Consider the following 16,724-nt stretch of genomic DNA (forward strand, 5'->3'; position numbering starts at 1 on the left):
GAACATGCACCCTGAGAGTGACAACAGCAGCAGCACCGATGAGAAAGAAAACAGCCAAGCAACAATTTGAGGAAAACAAAGCAACATAATGTTCCTGGGTCACATTCCGAGCAGATTAGGCCAGATGAGGAAAAGGCACGTGCTCCCTCGCTCCCTCCCTCCTCAGGAAGTCACAGCACCTGGCAGGCGACGGGTGCCAGTGCCAGCCCCGCACTCACACCACCCGCCGGGGCCTGCTCCGGGCCCTGCAGGCCCAGCAACGACACCTCCCCACAGGCCCTCCCGCACGGCCGGACAGCCGGGCCGCCAGAGGCAAAGCCCATCGCCCACAGCACGCCGACTGCCACCCCGGGCCTGGCTGCCGATCTGGCAATGGAAATGCAGGAAACCCCGCTAAATCAGAATTTCAGATAAGACAGTAAGCGTTTAGGATTAGTATATCCCAAACATCGCGTGGGATACACGGCACTCATCCTAAGAAAGTAGGCATTGATTATGTGATCTTCCAATCTAACTGAACTGGCGAAGGAATGAACCCGAGTGATCCATCCACACGGGGAAGAGTGAGTCTTCAGCCACAACAGCAATGAAGCAGACACTCCCTTCTGCATGGACGAACCTTGAAAACAGGATGCTCAGCGAAAGAGCCCACTCACAGGACGGTGCACGACTCCGTTCACCGGCAATGTTCAGAACAGGAAATCCACAGAGACGGAACAGATTAGTGGTGCGGAGTGACAGCTAGAGGATGGTACGTATTTCTTTTGGAAAAGGTGAAAATGGCCCTGACCAGTTTGGCTCAGTGGATAGAGTGTCGGCCTGTAGACTGAAGGGTTTCAGGTTCAATTCTGGTCAAGGGCACGTACCTTGGTTGCGGGCACATCCCAGTTGGGAGGTAGGGGAGGGGAGGCGGGAGGGGGGGGGGTGCCAGGGGGAGTATAGGAGGCAGCTGATCGATGTTTCTCTCTTATCGATGTTTCTAACTCTCTCTTCCTCTCTGTAAAACACGTGTGTCAAACACAAGGCCCGCGGGCCAAATCCGTCCCGCCAGGCCTTGCAATGTGGCCCGCACCGCGCTGTCATCACTGCACTCCACTGCGTTTCCATCACAATGACAGTTTATGACTGTTCAGTAAACCATTCGGCCCGCGATTTAGGCTGGATTTTAGATTTTGGCCCCTTCTCTGATTGAGTTCGACACCCCTACTGTAAAAAATCAATAAAATATTTTTTAAAAAGGTGAAAATGTTCTAAAACTGATTGTAGTGATGGTTGCACAGCTCTGCAAATGTACTTAGAACCACTGAATTGTAAATTTGAAATGCGTAAATTGTATGCTATTGAATTGTAGCTCAATAAATTAAAAAAGATTAAATGACTATAATTATGGGGTACAAAAAGAATTGCCTTTTTATAAATTTCCAATAACTCTGACTCCAATTCATTAAAGCCATATGTGTCCCTATTAGTCCAAGACAATAGACAAATTTATGGCTGGGACAGAAATTACCCAGAGGATGTCAGAAATGGTGCCTCTGGTTGGACACCAAAGATGCCTCGAGTGTTTGGTGAGGGCACCCCGTGCCTCACACACGGCCGGGAGGACAGTGAGAAGCAGGAGGAGGCAGGGACCCTGGGGACAGCTAGTCTTTCCTGAGCACCTTCTATGCGCACTCGGCCCCTCCCTGGAGCACGTGTTCTCTCGCTGAATTCTTAAAATCATCTCCAGCGGAGGTGTCTTTTCCATGCAGCCTCACACAGGCTGTTTGCGATGGTGCCCCCAGGATTGCCACCCTGCAATCAAATGCAAAGTCTGTGCTGTGACTGCTCTGTGACCGTTTTACCGTTATTGTTTTTAAAAAAATACGCCTAACGAAGAAGCACGTGAACTGTACCTAAGGAAACAACGAGACAGCTGTCACCAATGACCCCTGGAGAAAGCCCGTGAAGGAGAGGTCCTTGCATTCCCTCCTTCAGCCAGTGGCTGCCGAGGCCTGTCCGGGCCGATGCTGCCCTGGGCCTCGCAGATGAGGAGTCACCATGAACTGCCCTAAACAACCTAAACTATAATGGAGAGGGATGCCGCCGGGGAGCATTCCCCAGCCTAGAAGAATTCGTAAAAATGAGCTATCTGCAATGAGCAACAAGTGCTGGCGAGGATGCGGAGAAAAGGAACCGCGTGCACTGCTGGTGGGAATGCAGAACTGGTGCAGCCACTGTGGAGAACAATTAAAAAATGGAACTCCCATTTGACCTAGTGATCCCACTTCTAGGAATATATCCCAAGAGATCAGAAACACCAATCAGAAAGGATATATGCACCCCTATGTTCATAGCAGCACCATTCACCATAGCTAAGATTTGGAAACAGCCTAAATGCCCATCAGCAGGTGAGTGGATTAGAAAACTGTGGTGCATCTACACAGTGGAATACTCCGCTGCTGTAAAGAAATAAGGAACTCTTACCATTTGCACCAGCATGGATGGACCTGGAGAGCATTATGCTGAGCCAAGTAACCCAGGGGGAGAAAGATAAATATCACATGATCTCACTCACTTGTGGAATATAATAAACAACATAAACTGATGAACAAAAATAGGTCCAGAGACAAGGTAACAATAAACAGACCGTCCAACCTCAGAGAGAAGGCAGGGGAGAGGGGGTTAGAGATCAACCAAAGGACTTGTATGTATGCCTATGAGCATAATCAATGGCCACGGACACTGGGTGGAGGGAGCTTGTCCTGAGGGGTGGCAATGGCAGAGGCAGGTGTCAACTGAGGAAAATGGAGACAAATGTAATACTTTAAGTGAGAAGAGAGAGAGAGAGAGAGAGAGAGAGAGAGAGAGAGATAGGGAGGGAGGGAGGGAGGGAGGGAGGGAGGGAGGAAGGAAAGAAAGAAAGAAGGAAAGAAGGAAAGAAGGAAAGAAGGAAAGACAGACAGAAAATGAGCTATTTGACTCGGTCTGGGACAATCAAGGAGGGCTTCCCAGAGGAGACGATGCCAGGACTGAAACCTAAGCAAACGATGCAATAAGAAGTATTCAGTTCTGCCTACTTCACTGGAAGGTCAAGGGCAATGGCAAATTATAGCTCAACACTCTGGGTGGCCAGGGAGTGTGGGCTCTACAGCAGCAATGTCCGATAGAAATATGTGAGCTACATATGGCATTTTAAATTTTCTCTAAAACTGTAAAAAGAAACATGAAATTCAATGTGTTTTACTTGCTCCAGTTTGTTTTAAAAAAAAAAACAAAAAAAAAACAAGAAACAAAAAAAAACTTCACTTCAACATGTAAGCAACACTAAAAAAATATTACTAATAGATCCTCTACGCTGTAGAGTCTACAGCACATGTGTCAAACACAAGGCCCGCGGGCCAAATCCGTCCCGCCAGGCCTTGCAATGTGGCCCGCACCGCGCTGTCATCACTGCACTCCGCTGCGTTTCCAACACAATGACAGTTTATGACTGTTCAGTAAACCATTCGGCCCGCGATTTAGGCTGGATTTTAGATTTTGGCCCCTTCTCTGATTGAGTTCAACACCCCTAGTCTACAGGGTTTTATCACACTATACCTTGTATAGCTTGTCTCAATTCAGATGCCAAATTTCAATCAGAAATGCTTGATCTATACAGTGGACTCCACAAAGTGACTCGCTGAAAATGTGGGCTCATAACCTCAAGTTACTCCAAACATACAAGGGTTTTCCAATACCAGGGTCCAGTGTTGATTTTTTTAATTTAAATAAATTAAGGTAAATAAAACTTTACATTTGCCTTTAAATGAACTGGGGTTAAATAAAAGTGGAAGTCCAGCCAGGCGCTGCCACAGTTTCACAGCCGGGGAGCGGCCTGCTGGGCAGCGCTGGCTGGAGTTCCCCCGTGGCCTCTGGAACCTGAGACTTTTCCAGGGAAGAAGACTGACATGACAGCTGTCTTGGAAAATGTCCCCTCTCCCCTGGTTTTCTCTCCACCAGGGGCACAAAAGAAGGAATCTAGAAGGTTCTGAAAACCCTTCACAATGCTAATAAGAGTTTCACTCTTTCTGCTTCCACTGTGAACGCACTCATTCCTTAGATTCAGCATTCTTCATAGGTGCCCCAGTGACCTACTCTGCATCACGTGCTCCTCTCTGCATTCTTTCCAGTCTTAGCACTGCTCGCTCCAAAATTCAGGGATCCTGCACCAATAAGCCTGGGCTCAAGGGTCAGGCCACCACCCGTACCAGTTTTGGGGCACAATTAGAAACCCAACAGATCTGGCTTTCCACGCCAGCTCGGACCCCGCCAGCTGCGTGAGCCTGGCTCACATCCTCAGTTGCTATGAACAAGGACAACAGCATGATCAACGCTGTGCGGAGGAGAAGCGAAGTGAGGTTTGCTGTCTCCTGGGAGCTACACGGAACCAATTCCCAGACTGCCTGCCTCAGAAGTAAAACCCGGGCACCCGCACTGTCACAGACCCTTCTGACCCGCTGCCCGCCCCTTCTGAGCTGCAGGCAGCCGTGTGGGAATCGTCCTTTATTCGCTCAACAAACGTGTGCCAGGCATCATGCCGGGCCCGGGGGCTGTCAAAACAGGGAAGGGAACGCCTCCCCGTCCTCAAAGACTCCCGTCCTGGCGACCTGCTGCGGGCAGAGATGCAACGTGAGCCTCGAGCGGGTCACCCAGCCCAGCACATTCCACAGGCAGAGACGGGAACGGCCCAGCTGTCCGTCAAAGGGGACCGGCTAACCCTGATGGCCGCCCGCGTGACACAGCGGTTCTCGCAGGAGGGTCCTGGGACAGCAGTGCCAGCCTCACCGGCCAGCCTGTCAGACACGCACATTCGCAGGCCCCACTCCCGACCTGCCGGTCAGAAACGCGAGGGGCGTGGGGCCCAGGAGCTGCATCGCACCACGCCCTCCGGGTGACCTTGACGCGTGCCAGGTCCACGAACCAATGGCAGAACGCAGGGGCCAGCAAACTTTCCCTGTAACGGGCCAGTGAGCAGATCTTGGTGGTTTTGTGGGAAATACCGTCTCGTCGCTACTCAACTCTGTCCTCACAGCCCTGAACCGTGACAACACGTGGCACGGCTGTGCTCCAACGAAACTCTATCTGGAGACAACGAGACTCAAACTTCATATGACTCTCACGTGTCACACAGTCACGGCTGGGAGTTCTTATTCAGCCATGTGAAAACGTGAGCACCTGTACCAAAGCGGGTGGTGTGCCCTATGGCTGGCGGTCTGTCTGCCGGCCTCTGATGAGATGGAATACCACACAGCTGGAAAAAAGAGGAGGATGCTCCTTATGGCGACACAGAAAGGTCTCCAGAATATGATCGTAACAGTAAAGAACAAGATGATCTGTGTGCGACGCTATTACTTCTGTGGAGACGGATACATGCCAGCTTACACTGGTCTCTAAAAGGTAAACGTGCGCATCTGTGGCCAATGACCAGAGGGCCTGGGAACATCTTCAGTGTTTGTGGGGCCCCAAGAGGCCCCCCAGGCTGTGTGAAAGGAGATGGGAAGGGGCTGAGGAAGCCAGTAAGAATGGAAGGCCTCTGACCAGCTTCTGTGAGGAAGAAAGGGAGAAGCCGTGTGAGCACACACACACACCAGTGAAAATGCAGAGGCGAGAAGGACAGAGGAGCCCGGAACTGCAGCCAGGGGCTGCGGGGAGGAAGCCTGCAGGCAGCCGGGCCGGACTCGGATGCCTGGGGAAGGGAGCTGGCCGGACCTGCGGAAGGCACGAGGGAGACACAGAAAGATGGCTCTGGCGGCAGAGGGGAGAAGGAACGAGACGCGCAGGCGGGAGTCCCCCCTCGGCCTGGCCCGGCCCAGGTGGTCTGTCTCGGGAGGTGGGTACAGACGTGGCGAGGCTGGGGAAGGAGCATGGACGGACCTGGTCCTCGGAGAGGTGGAAGAGAGGGAGGAGAGGGAAGTCACTAACGAACCCGGAGAGGCTGAGACCGGGCCAGCTTGGGGGGGCGAGGACAGAGGCTCAGTGTGGGCATGTGGAGTGTGTGAGGGCTTGGGGATGCGTGGCTGTTGGGAAGGCGTGGGTCTGGAGCGTGGGGAAAGGGGCAAGTGGAAGTGGTGACAGCAGGCGATAGAACCGGGAGGAGATGGGACAACTGAGAGGAGAAAAGGACGAGAGGTGGGGGAGCACCACATTTACGGACAGGGAGCCAGAGAGGAGACCAAAGACCCGTGGTCACCCGAACCCTCTGGACAAGCCAGGCCACTGTAGGTAACTCCTCCAGTCAGTACCACCGTTTGTGACCCTGAGGACATCACCCGTCAAACCTCAAACCCAACCCGTCTCCCGGAGCCACCGTACACCTGGGGAGCCGTGCCCCAGGGGTGCTTCCACGCCACGCCCTGAGGACAACCAGAAACAACGCTCAAAGCACATCCCTTCTCCGGCCGCCGAGGGAGGGCTCATCTTTGAAAACAATTGGCAACTAAGAACCGCAGAGAGAGAACAGTGCCCCACTGTCTCCGTCCCTCGTCCCTCGTCCCTCCGTGCCCGGCGCTCAGGGCGCAGCCGGGGGAAGCACCTGTCTGCCACGTCCTCACAAAGGCCGGGAGAGAAGCAAGCATCTCCTGGGAACGCAACACAGAGGTGACTGCACAACTGTGATGTGACCACACACCCTCATGGAATTGGAAGAAAAACCCAGATGTGAAGTCAAATTTTAATCCTCACAAGCCTGCCCTAAACCCAAACTGGAACCCATACCCTGTTAACCTGTGGCAACACAACACAGAAAAGCTCGTTGTTGGAAATAAAATGTTTCTAAAGCCCAAAAGCCACTGCGGCACCCCCTCCCTGCCCCGCCAACCAGAGACCAGGGTCTAGTGAAAAAGGGAGACCCTCCAGGAACACCTTATTCACAGACATCATTGGGTCCGCCTTCAGCACTGAGCACGGGAGCTCCTCTGAGCAAAGCCGACCGACTCAGGAACTTCTGTGAGGTACCTGCAGCCTTCCCCCGCTGACACCGACAGCACTGCAGCTCTGTGCACGGGCCACTAACAACCACAGATCACCAACGCAAACACAGGAACCCATAGCACCCAGCCCATCACAAGAAGGGCACGTGTGTGAGTTCTTGAGGATGCATGCATCACACGAGAGAGCTGAAACAGGACAGCAGAGCCTGCATGGCTGACCTCAGCGGCCACTGTCAGTGAAACTCACACAGGTGCTCTGGATGTTTGTTAAGTTACAAACAAATTCCAGCAAGTCAGTGAATTCACAACTATGGAATCCAGGGAACATGAGGATCCTAAAAGCACTTAAAGTTTTCAATTTTAAGAATATTAATCAATTATAAGATACCAGAGGCCTGATGCACGAAATTTGTGCATGGGGGGAGGGGTTGCCTTAGCCCAGCCTGCACCCTCTCCAATCCGGGACCCCTTGGGGGATGTCCGACTACTGGCAGTTGGACATCCTCTCACAATCCGGGACCACTGGCTCCTAACTGCTCACCTGTCTGTGTGCCTGATCACCCCTAACTGCCCCCCTGGCAGCCTGATTACCCTAACCGCCATCTTGGTCACCGCCAACAGCCCCCCACCACCACCCTGGTCACTGCCAAATGCCGTCCCCCGCCCCCGCAGGTCTGGTCCCCCCCCTCTTCCCCCCTCTGCTGGACTGGTCACCCCTCACTACACCTCCCCCCCCACCAGCCTGATCGCCCCTCACTACACCCCCACCAGCCTGATCGCCCCTCACTACCCCCCCACCAGCCTGATCGCCCCTCACTACACCCCCACCAGCCTGATCGCCCCTCACTACACCCCCTCACCAGCCTGATCACCCCTCACTACACCCCCCCACCAGCCTGATCACCCCTCACTACGCCACCCCCACCAGCCTGATCGCCCCTCACTACACCCCCCCACCAGCCTGATCGCCCCTCACTACACCCCCCCCACCAGCCTGATCGCCCCTCACTACGCCCCCTCACCAGCCTGATCGCCCCTCACTATGCCACCGCCACCAGCCTGATCGCCCCTCACTACGCCCCCCCCACCAGCCTGATCACCCCTCACTACACCCCCCACCAGCCTGATCACCCCTCACTACGCCACTCCCACCAGCCTGATCACCCCTCACTACACCCCCCCCACCAGCCTGATCGCCCCTCACTATGCCACCCCCACCAGCCTGATCGCCCCTCACTACACCCCCACCAGCCTGATCGCCCCTCACTACGCCACACCCACCAGCCTGATCGCCCCTCACTACACCCCTCCACTAGCCTGATCGCCTTGCCCCTCACTACGCCACCCCCACCAGCCTGATCGCCCCTCACTATGCCACCCCCACCAGCCTGATCGCCCCTCACTAACTCCCCCACCAGCCTGATCGCCCCTCACTATGCCACCCCCACCAGCCTGATCGCCCCTCACTACACCCCCCCACCAGCCTGATCGCCTTGCCCCTCACTACGCCACCCCCACCAGCCTGATCGCCCCTCACTATGCCACCCCCACCAGCCTGATCGCCCCTCACTAACTCCCCCACCAGCCTGATCGCCCCTCACTATGCCACCCCCACCAGCCTGATCGCCCCCTCACTACACCCCCCCACCCGCCTGATCGCCTTGCCCCTCACTACGCCCCCCCCACCAGCCTGATCGCCCCTCACTACGCCACCCCCACCAGCCTGATCGCCCCTCACTATGCCACCCCCACCAGCCTGATCGCTCCTCACTATGCCACCCCCACCAGCCTGATCGCCCCTCACTACGCCACCCCCACCAGCCTGATTGCCCTCACTACACCCTCCCACCAGCCTGATCACCCCTCACTACACCCCCCCACCAGCCTGATCGACCCTCACTACACCCCCCCACCAGCCTGATCGACCCTCACTACGCCACCCCCACCAGCCTGGTCGTCCCTCGCTAACCCTGCTGCCGGCCTTGTCGCCCCACACAGCCTGCTGTTTGGTTGTTACTGTCATGGCGTTGTGACCAATTTGCATATTACCCTTTTATTAGTATAGAGTGTTTAAAGTCTGGAGAAAACTAGGGATGAGCAGATCGGTGCTGCCAGGGTTGAGGGATGAGGGGTGGGGACAGTGCAATGACGGAAGGGTGGCCCTGGGAGGTTTCAGTGGTGATGGGAGAGACTGCTGTGGATCCTGGCTGTGGGGACCTCCACGCAACGCTGCGCCCCCAAAAAAGTCCATTCTACTGTACGAAATTTTAAAAATTTAGGAAGATAATGCAAAACTAATAACTTGGTTTTTTCTCCCTCTCTACACTTTTGTTTCTGCAATGAGCACGCGTTACTTGTCATTAATCTACTTTTAAAACCCATACATTCAGTCTGACTGCAGAACATAAAGCAGTCATCCTTGACTTATTCTTTTTTTTTTTTTTTTCTGACTTATTCTTAATGAACCCAGGGCTCCTGAAAGAAAACCTCCCAGCAGACGCCGCTCTTTCGGGGGCTCTGGAGACAGAGCTGAGGGTGCAGAATCCTCCTCAATGCAAGACGGCTGAAATAAGTGAATCCTCGGATCACACACTCAGGTAACGAGGGACATCGCTGTTATTTTCTCACCGTCAGAACCCAGGTTTTCAGCAGAGCAAATGCATCAGCTTCTCTACTAGGGCTGCTCCGTAAAGAAAAACCACAGCCCTCCTGGGGGACACGTTTAACTGGATTCACTCAAGTTGTACCGAAGACCACGGGAGCTGTTAGGCATGTCACCCCCGATCCTCACGGAATTTGTCCCAAATCAAGAGTTGGCAAACTTTCTCTGTAAAAGGCCAAAGTGCAAACACTTTTGTAGGCCACGCAGTCACAAAACTCTCTGCGTGGAGAACAGAAGCAGCCACAGGTAATGTATGAATGAATGAATGTGGCTCCTATCAACAAAACTTTATTTGCAAAAGCAGGCATGGTGGGCAGGATGTGGCCCCTGGGTTCAGTGGCTGGCTCCTGTTCTGGAGGAAGGAGGGTGACTGTGTGTAAATGTAAAGAGAGGGGCAGAGTAGAACCGGCCGCTACGGAGCGCTCACATCTTAGCCCGAGAGGAGAACGGAGGGGGGAGGAGAAAGGGCCAGGAGAAGCCCGGAGCAGGTGAAAATTTGCCAGGAATCAGTGCCTTCCAGGAGCGAACAGGCAGCGGCAATCACAGAGGTCGGCTGGGGTGAGGCTGCAGGAAGCAAAATTAGGACGAGGCACTGCCATCTCCAGAGCCATCAACAAAGCAACGGAGACAGCAGCCAGGTGCGGTGGGTAGGGCACTGGGTTGAAGGCTGGACAGTGACTGGGGGGGTCGGGGTGGAGATGGCAGGGCACGGCCAGAGGTGGGCGGTGGGTAATGGGGTTCAGGGGGAAGGCTAAGGCTCCCAGGCAGACGGAGATCCCTGAACCACAGGGGAGACGCAGGGACCAGGGGGCCAGTGCACTAGGAGGAAAGCGTTACCGCCCGCAGTGGCCACCACGCCCGGAGACACTGCGGCTGGCAGGGCCGGAGTGGAGCTGCTCAGCACCTTACGCCGCCCACAACCAAGACCATCCAAACCCAATGGCCAACCCGCCGAGGCGGACAGGACGTGTGCTAATCACATACGGGGGGAAGTCAAGGATGGAGCAGGGTGGGGACCCCAGGGGTCAGCCCAGTGATCTCTGTGAGTGAGCTGGCGGGAACTCGGGGCAGGTCTCCGGGAGAAGCAGAGGGCAGGAGCGGCCCAGGGAGTGACCAGGGTCCGGAGCGCACGAGAGAAGACGCACCGGAAACATCTCATGCTGCCGTGAAGAATTAGGGGGATCTAGAAGCAAGGGTTTTCCACCCCGATGAGCACTGGACCCCGCGAAGCTCTGCGGGTTTATACTGTGCTTCATCTCACACTGCCTTCCTTTCTGACTTGGCGATGGCGGGGTATTCTTGGGCCAGGGCCAGCCAACCCGAGGAGAACCAGAGAAGCCGTGGCCAGTTCAGCAAAGCAACAAGGGGTTCCACAGAAGATGAAGTGGGGTGACAACTTTGAGAAAGAGCCCCTCATTCCTTAGCACTCCCAGTGACTTCCCTCCACCCTCACCCAGCCAGAAGGCCCCACCTGCTGACATTAGAGAGTGATGTGTAGTTTCTCCCTGCCCCCAGCCTGCCACGGGGATGCTCTCAGCCATCCTTAGGGTTTTGTTAACCATTCCTGCGGGGCTGGGGGCAGAGGCCCAGACCCAAAAGAACGGCTTTGTGGGAAACCAGTGCCCTGGCCTGGACGGGTGGCTCAGCTGGTTAAAGTGTCTGCCTGTGCACCAAAAGGTTGCAGGTTCACTCCCCAGTTGGGGCACATACAGGAGTCGACCAATTGATGTTTCCTTCTCACATCTCTATTTATTTCTCTCTCTCTTCCCTGCCCGCTCCTCTCTCTCTAAATATCAATTTTAAAAACACACACAAACATATCCTCAGCTGAGGATTTTAAAAAAAGAGAGAGAGAGAGAAAGAAACCAGTGCTCTGAAGACAGACTAGCTGAGGTTCTAATCCCAGCTCCGCTACCTGCTGGCTCTGTAACCTAATCAGTTTCCTCTCCTTCTCGAAAAGGAATACTGAGCTCTATCTCACAGGGTTGTGATGAGGATTAACTGAAATGATATAGGCAAAGCATTTGCCATGACTGTTGGTTCCGTATTGCCCGGAGATAAAGGAGTGCCCAGGACAGCGTAAGGACAGGAGCTAAATCAAGAACAAACATTTACCAAACACCTAAGGCCGTGGCCAGCAAACCGCGGCTCACGAGCCACATGCGGCTCTTTGGCCCCTTGAGTGTGGCTCTCCCACAAAATACCATGGCCTGGGAGAGTCTATTTTGAAGAAGTGGCGTTAGAAAAAGTTTACGTTTAAATAATTTGGCTCTGAAAAGAAATTTCAATCGTTGTCCTGTTGACTAAGAAGTTTGCTGCAGAAGAAACATAAAGCTCTGCCTGGTGGGAACTAATCCCGTAAGAAGTGATAATGCCACCTACTGACCCTGGCAGCCCAGGCACCAACCCACACTTATCCCCAAAGCCGTGGGAACAGAGGAGCAGGGACCACGGTGAACGCGCACAGAAACAAGCCCTGGGTCAGTCGGACAGTGTGTCCCGCACTTTCTCACAGGAGCCCTTCTTGGAACGCCTGCCGTACACAGGCGCTGAGGGGCTCTGGACACACCCTGTGCCATGGGCAGAGGTGCCCAGCAAGCCCGGTCTGCCAGCTCCAGAGCCTGGGTGCTCTCTCACACTCCTCATTCACCATCAGGGAACTCATCAGGAGCTTCTGTCCCTGTTCTCTCCAAACCCTTCCTCATCACAACCGGTTTCCTTTGGGCAAATGTGAAGGGAACCAAACGGATACTTTTAAAGCAGGGCCTCGGACATCAAGGTGCAACACCCCAGCTGTATGCTCTTAAATGATTCTTCGGTCCCACAGCCAGCAAGTCCCGGTCTGATGCACCAGGGAGGGACTGAGGATGGGGGTCCTCAGTGTAGGGCCAGCACAGGGACACCAGGGGGGCGCCGGTGGTCTGAGAGGCTCACCCGGTGAGAGACCTCCTGGGCGCTGTAGGGGAAAGGTTATCAGGGAGAAATGGGACACCGGGCAGCACACACAGCGGTTCCAGTCCTCCCGCTGGCACTGCCTTTGGGGCAGTAGGCTATGTCTCCTCCCGAGCTGTCCCCTCCGCTGTGAAATGGGTGGACAGCGGCAGGTACCGCCAGGGCCACGGGCAGGACTCAGGGAAATCAGACATGAGACATAAGCACAGTGGCCTGGGCAGCGATGCTAATTATAATAAAGCGTGGCAACAGCCGCCGCGGCGTCTGCCAGGACAACTGCGCTGTTGCCACGGCGCTGGAGTTTGCCTCCGGACATCTGGAAACACGAACACGAGCCAAAAGGGTAAACATGGACCCGCAGTCCCAGGTGGCCGCGGGCCTGGATCTCCAAAGCGGGGGGGAGGTCGCCGATCCCGGCCCGGCCGCCGCACCTCCCCGCGGGGACCCCAGGACCACCCGGTGTGCGCGCCGCGGGCGCCGCGTCTCCCAGGCGCCCGGACCGGGGACCCCGGACCACGGCCCGCTCCCCGAAGGCGCCCCGAGCCGCTGGGCGCAGGCGGGGCGGGAGGGGGCCGCGGGGCGGCGCTGGGGGAAGCTCCTCCGCCGGGGCCCGCGCGGGGGGCGCCGAGCCGCGAGCCCAGCGGCGGAGGCCAAGGTCAGCCCCCGCCCCTCCCGGGAGGCCCGAGCCCCGCAGGCCGCTCCTTCTGGACCAGGGGACCCTCCCGCCGCGCCGCCCCGAACCCGCGGCCGCACTCACCCTCTCCGGGGAACGGGTGGCCCGCGGCGCCGGGCAGCAGCGCGCTCAGCGCCGCCAGCAGCAGCGGCAGCAGCGGGGCCGCGGCCCCCCGCGCGCCCCCGGGGCCCATGGCCGCGCGGCCGGCTCAGAGCGCGCCGCGCCGGGCCGCCGGGCTCATGCTCCCGGGGCCGCCGGCCCCGCGCCTCCTCTCCCCGCGGGCGGCTCCTCGTCCGGCTCGGGGCTCCGGCGCGCGGCCTCGGCCGCTGGGAGCGCGGCGGCGGCGCGGCCGGGCCGCGGGGGGATCGCGGGCCTGGTCCCCGCGCTGCGCCCGGGCCCTCCTCTCGGCCCGGAGGCTCGGCCGGCGGTCGGGGCGCCGGGGCCGGGTCGGGCGGCGGACGGCGGACGGCGGCCGGGGCAGGCGGCCGGCGGAGCGGGACTGCTCGGCCCGTAAACAACGCCGCGCGTCAACGGGCCGTCAGGCGGCGAGAAAAGACGGCGCGGATCCAAGCTGGAAGGGACTTGGCGCCCGCGGAGAGGCCTTCGAAGGGTAGCGGGAGGCCGGGCCGAGGGCGGTGCCGCCCCTCCCTCCTCCCTCCCTCCCGCCTCCCCGCCGGCTCCCGGCCCCGCGCGGGCGCCCCATCCCGGCCGGCCTGGGCCGCTGCCTCCGAGGCGGGGCGCCCAGAGGCCCGACGCGGGGAGACCGGTCCCGCCGTTAACATTTGGCCATAGTGTTCTTCGCGGCCTTGGGGGCGTTCCTTTTCGTTTTCCACATACTGCGTTAAAACCTATTTTTCTTGGTTGCTTGGATTCCTGATACTCTTAACTGTCCTCCCAGCCCAGCCGGCGAGTCCAGACCCAGAGCCCCTGCCCCTCCCGAGGCCCCGCCGCCCGCGAGGGCTCCCCCGGCGCCAGGCCCCCGAGGCCAGCCACGTGCCCCGCGCTCAGCGAGCTCCTGCCCCGGCCCCTCGGGGCGCCTGCGGCTCAGGGTGGGGAATGACAGCGGGAGAGTGTGCAGGCCTCGCCAGAGCGCAAACCAGGCTCTAGACATCCTGGGTGCCCCGCACACCCCCCACTCCAGCGTGACCTTGAACCACTGACTTCCCTCTCCCTGCGCTGGCCTCTCCTGCATGACGGATGTGACCATTAGCTGCCTGTCGGATCTGGTGAGTGGCAGGAGAATCCGAGCATGACAAGCCACCCAGCTCAGCTCTAGATCCAAGGCCTGCCTTCCCAGTCTGCCGGGAACTTGGCTGCTGTTCCTCTAAGCTAAGGCTCCAAACCTATTCCTGTCTCCAGGCCTTTGCCCCAGGTCCCCCCGCCTGTACTCCCGCTGCCCAGCTCCACCTCCGTTCCAGTGAGCCTTCCCTCAAATCTCCTCCCCAGCCTCTGTGTCCCCTTCCCTGTTGTGGACATATCACCTGTATCTCCGCCTACAATGTTTGTTTGTTTGGTGTGTGTGTGTCCGCCCCTCCCCCCGTGCGGGCAGAAATCTTGTCCATCTTGTTCACTATGTTATACCCAGCGCCTGATACTTGTGTTCTTAACACATGTTTGTTGAATAAAAGAACTAACAAGCAACAAATAATGGGGATTTACAGTAAGCAAAATTTCCTTGTAGATTCACAGTCTGGGCGGGGAGAGGGCCATTCATTAAAGAACCGAATGAGGGGAGTCCTCCAAGGAAGTGGTTTTGAACTGAAACCTGAAGAGGAGGAGTAAGCAGCCAATGGGAGCATCAGAGAGGCGCTCCGGCAGGAGGAACAGCATGTGCGAAGGCCCAGAGGAGGGCAAACGGGTGTTCCTGCGGCTGAACCGGCACTGTGGCCGGAGCACAAACGGAGGGAGCTGAACTGGGCGCTCTCTCTGAGCTGGCCTCTTCTGCATGCTGACTAAAGGGGCAGAGCCTTAAAACCCATGCCACCTTATCCTAAAAGAGTGGGGAGGCATTAGGAGGTTACACAAAAGCCTTAACATAATCAGCTTTTTGCCCACCATCTGCTGGAGGGCAAGAATGGACCATCAGAGGACAAAGAAGGTGACACAGTGCCAGAGGGTCGGGAAGAGTGCATTCCATAATGCTGTGCCCTCCTTCTTGGGCAAACCTGCCCGGAGCAGTGGGCTTCCCTCTGACCACGGGAGCCCCAGAGCCCCACAACTCCGGGCAGGCAGCGGGCGCTGAAAGGGCATCAAAGGGACCGCGCTGTCCCCTGCAAATCCTTCCTGGCACGGGACTTCCGCATTGGGTACAAAGGCAATCATTTCCGCCCTGGCTTGCTGGGGGAAAATTAAGACACCGCTTCCCAGAACCCCTCCTTGTTCCTTCTGGATGCCTCCCGCCACCCTCCGAAAAAGCAGGCATCTAGGAACTGACAGCCAACCTCTGCCTTTTATTAAAATCATTGGGATAGAAAAACCACCACTTGGCAATCGCCAAAATAACTCAGGCAAGAGCCATCAACGAATGCTAAAGCTAGTGGTTGGAAGTTTAAGAAGTAACAGAATATTTCCATGGTCCTCTGAAAAATACGTGCCAACAATAAAAGGGAAAAAACGGTAGCTTTGTGGAGGAGAAAGCTGGCAGATACCCCTTAAATACGGGATCAACCTTAGTCCTGAATTCTTTTTTGAGTAAGAGACACAAAGGGGACGACTGAAGCCTAAGAAGACCTGATATCAACATTAATTTTGATTATTGTGCTGAGGTGTCAGAGAATGTCCCTGGCTTTAGGAAATATACGTGAACGAAGTATGTAAGGGAAAGGGGGCATAATGTCAGCCACTTACTTCCAAATGTTTCAGAAAAAAAAATGAGACAGAGAGAGAGGACAAAGCAGAGGGGATGGAAGTGATGGAGCTGGTGAATGGAGAAGAGGAGCACTATTTGTGCAGCTTCGCGGAGTCATCATGTCACCATTAAAAGCTTAAAAAGTTTTGGAAAACCATGTGGGACTTTTTGTTTTGCTTGTTTTTCCTCGATTGCCTTTGGTTTGACACTTAGACACACTGTCCTCTGAGGTGTGGTCCAAAGAGGGAGAGGTGCTTCTGTCGCCGTGGAAACAGGGTCCTCTCAGAGTCAGGAGGAGAGTCTTCCTGGGGACCCGGGCATAGGAAGCTGCGTGTCAGGGTAAGGTTTACTGGGACAGAAACAGAAGCTGACCCCAGGTCCCCATTGTCCATCTCCACCCATCCCGCTGTGGGGAAAAGTCCAGCCTTGTCCTCATCAGGCCTAGAACCAAGGCCAGTGTCCAAAACCCTGCACCATGCCAAGGCCAGCCTCTGTCCTTGTCCTGGTCTGGTCTCTTCCCAGCTGCACTCCAGCTGCCATGCATCTGCACGGAGCCTGCCTTTGGAGTCACGCAGCTGCTGGCGTGAGCTGCTAGGGCTGCATGGATGCTGTGGCGAGAAAACGTGAACAAATGGGGCA

At 56.4% G+C, this 16,724-nt stretch overlaps 1 protein-coding gene across 4 annotated transcripts in view; it reads right to left on the reverse strand.

The window, feature by feature from the left end:
• Positions 1–13,514, reverse strand: part of INSR (insulin receptor) — a 122,545-nt gene extending 109,031 nt beyond the window's left edge. For 2 of the 4 annotated variants that reach the window (XM_045585968.1, XM_045585967.1), the window contains exon 1: positions 13,322–13,514. In XM_045585968.1, coding sequence (XP_045441924.1) covers positions 13,322–13,430 — 109 coding nt within the window. In that variant the 5' untranslated portion in view covers positions 13,431–13,514. The remainder of the gene's footprint in view (positions 1–13,321) is intronic. The other 2 variants (XM_036450074.2, XM_045585966.1) reach the window with 1 other exon arrangement.
• Positions 13,515–16,724: the final 3,210 nt, after the last annotated feature.

Source organism: Pipistrellus kuhlii, unplaced genomic scaffold (assembly GCF_014108245.1).
Source record: "Pipistrellus kuhlii isolate mPipKuh1 unplaced genomic scaffold, mPipKuh1.p scaffold_m20_p_21, whole genome shotgun sequence".
NCBI lineage: Eukaryota > Metazoa > Chordata > Mammalia > Chiroptera > Vespertilionidae > Pipistrellus > Pipistrellus kuhlii.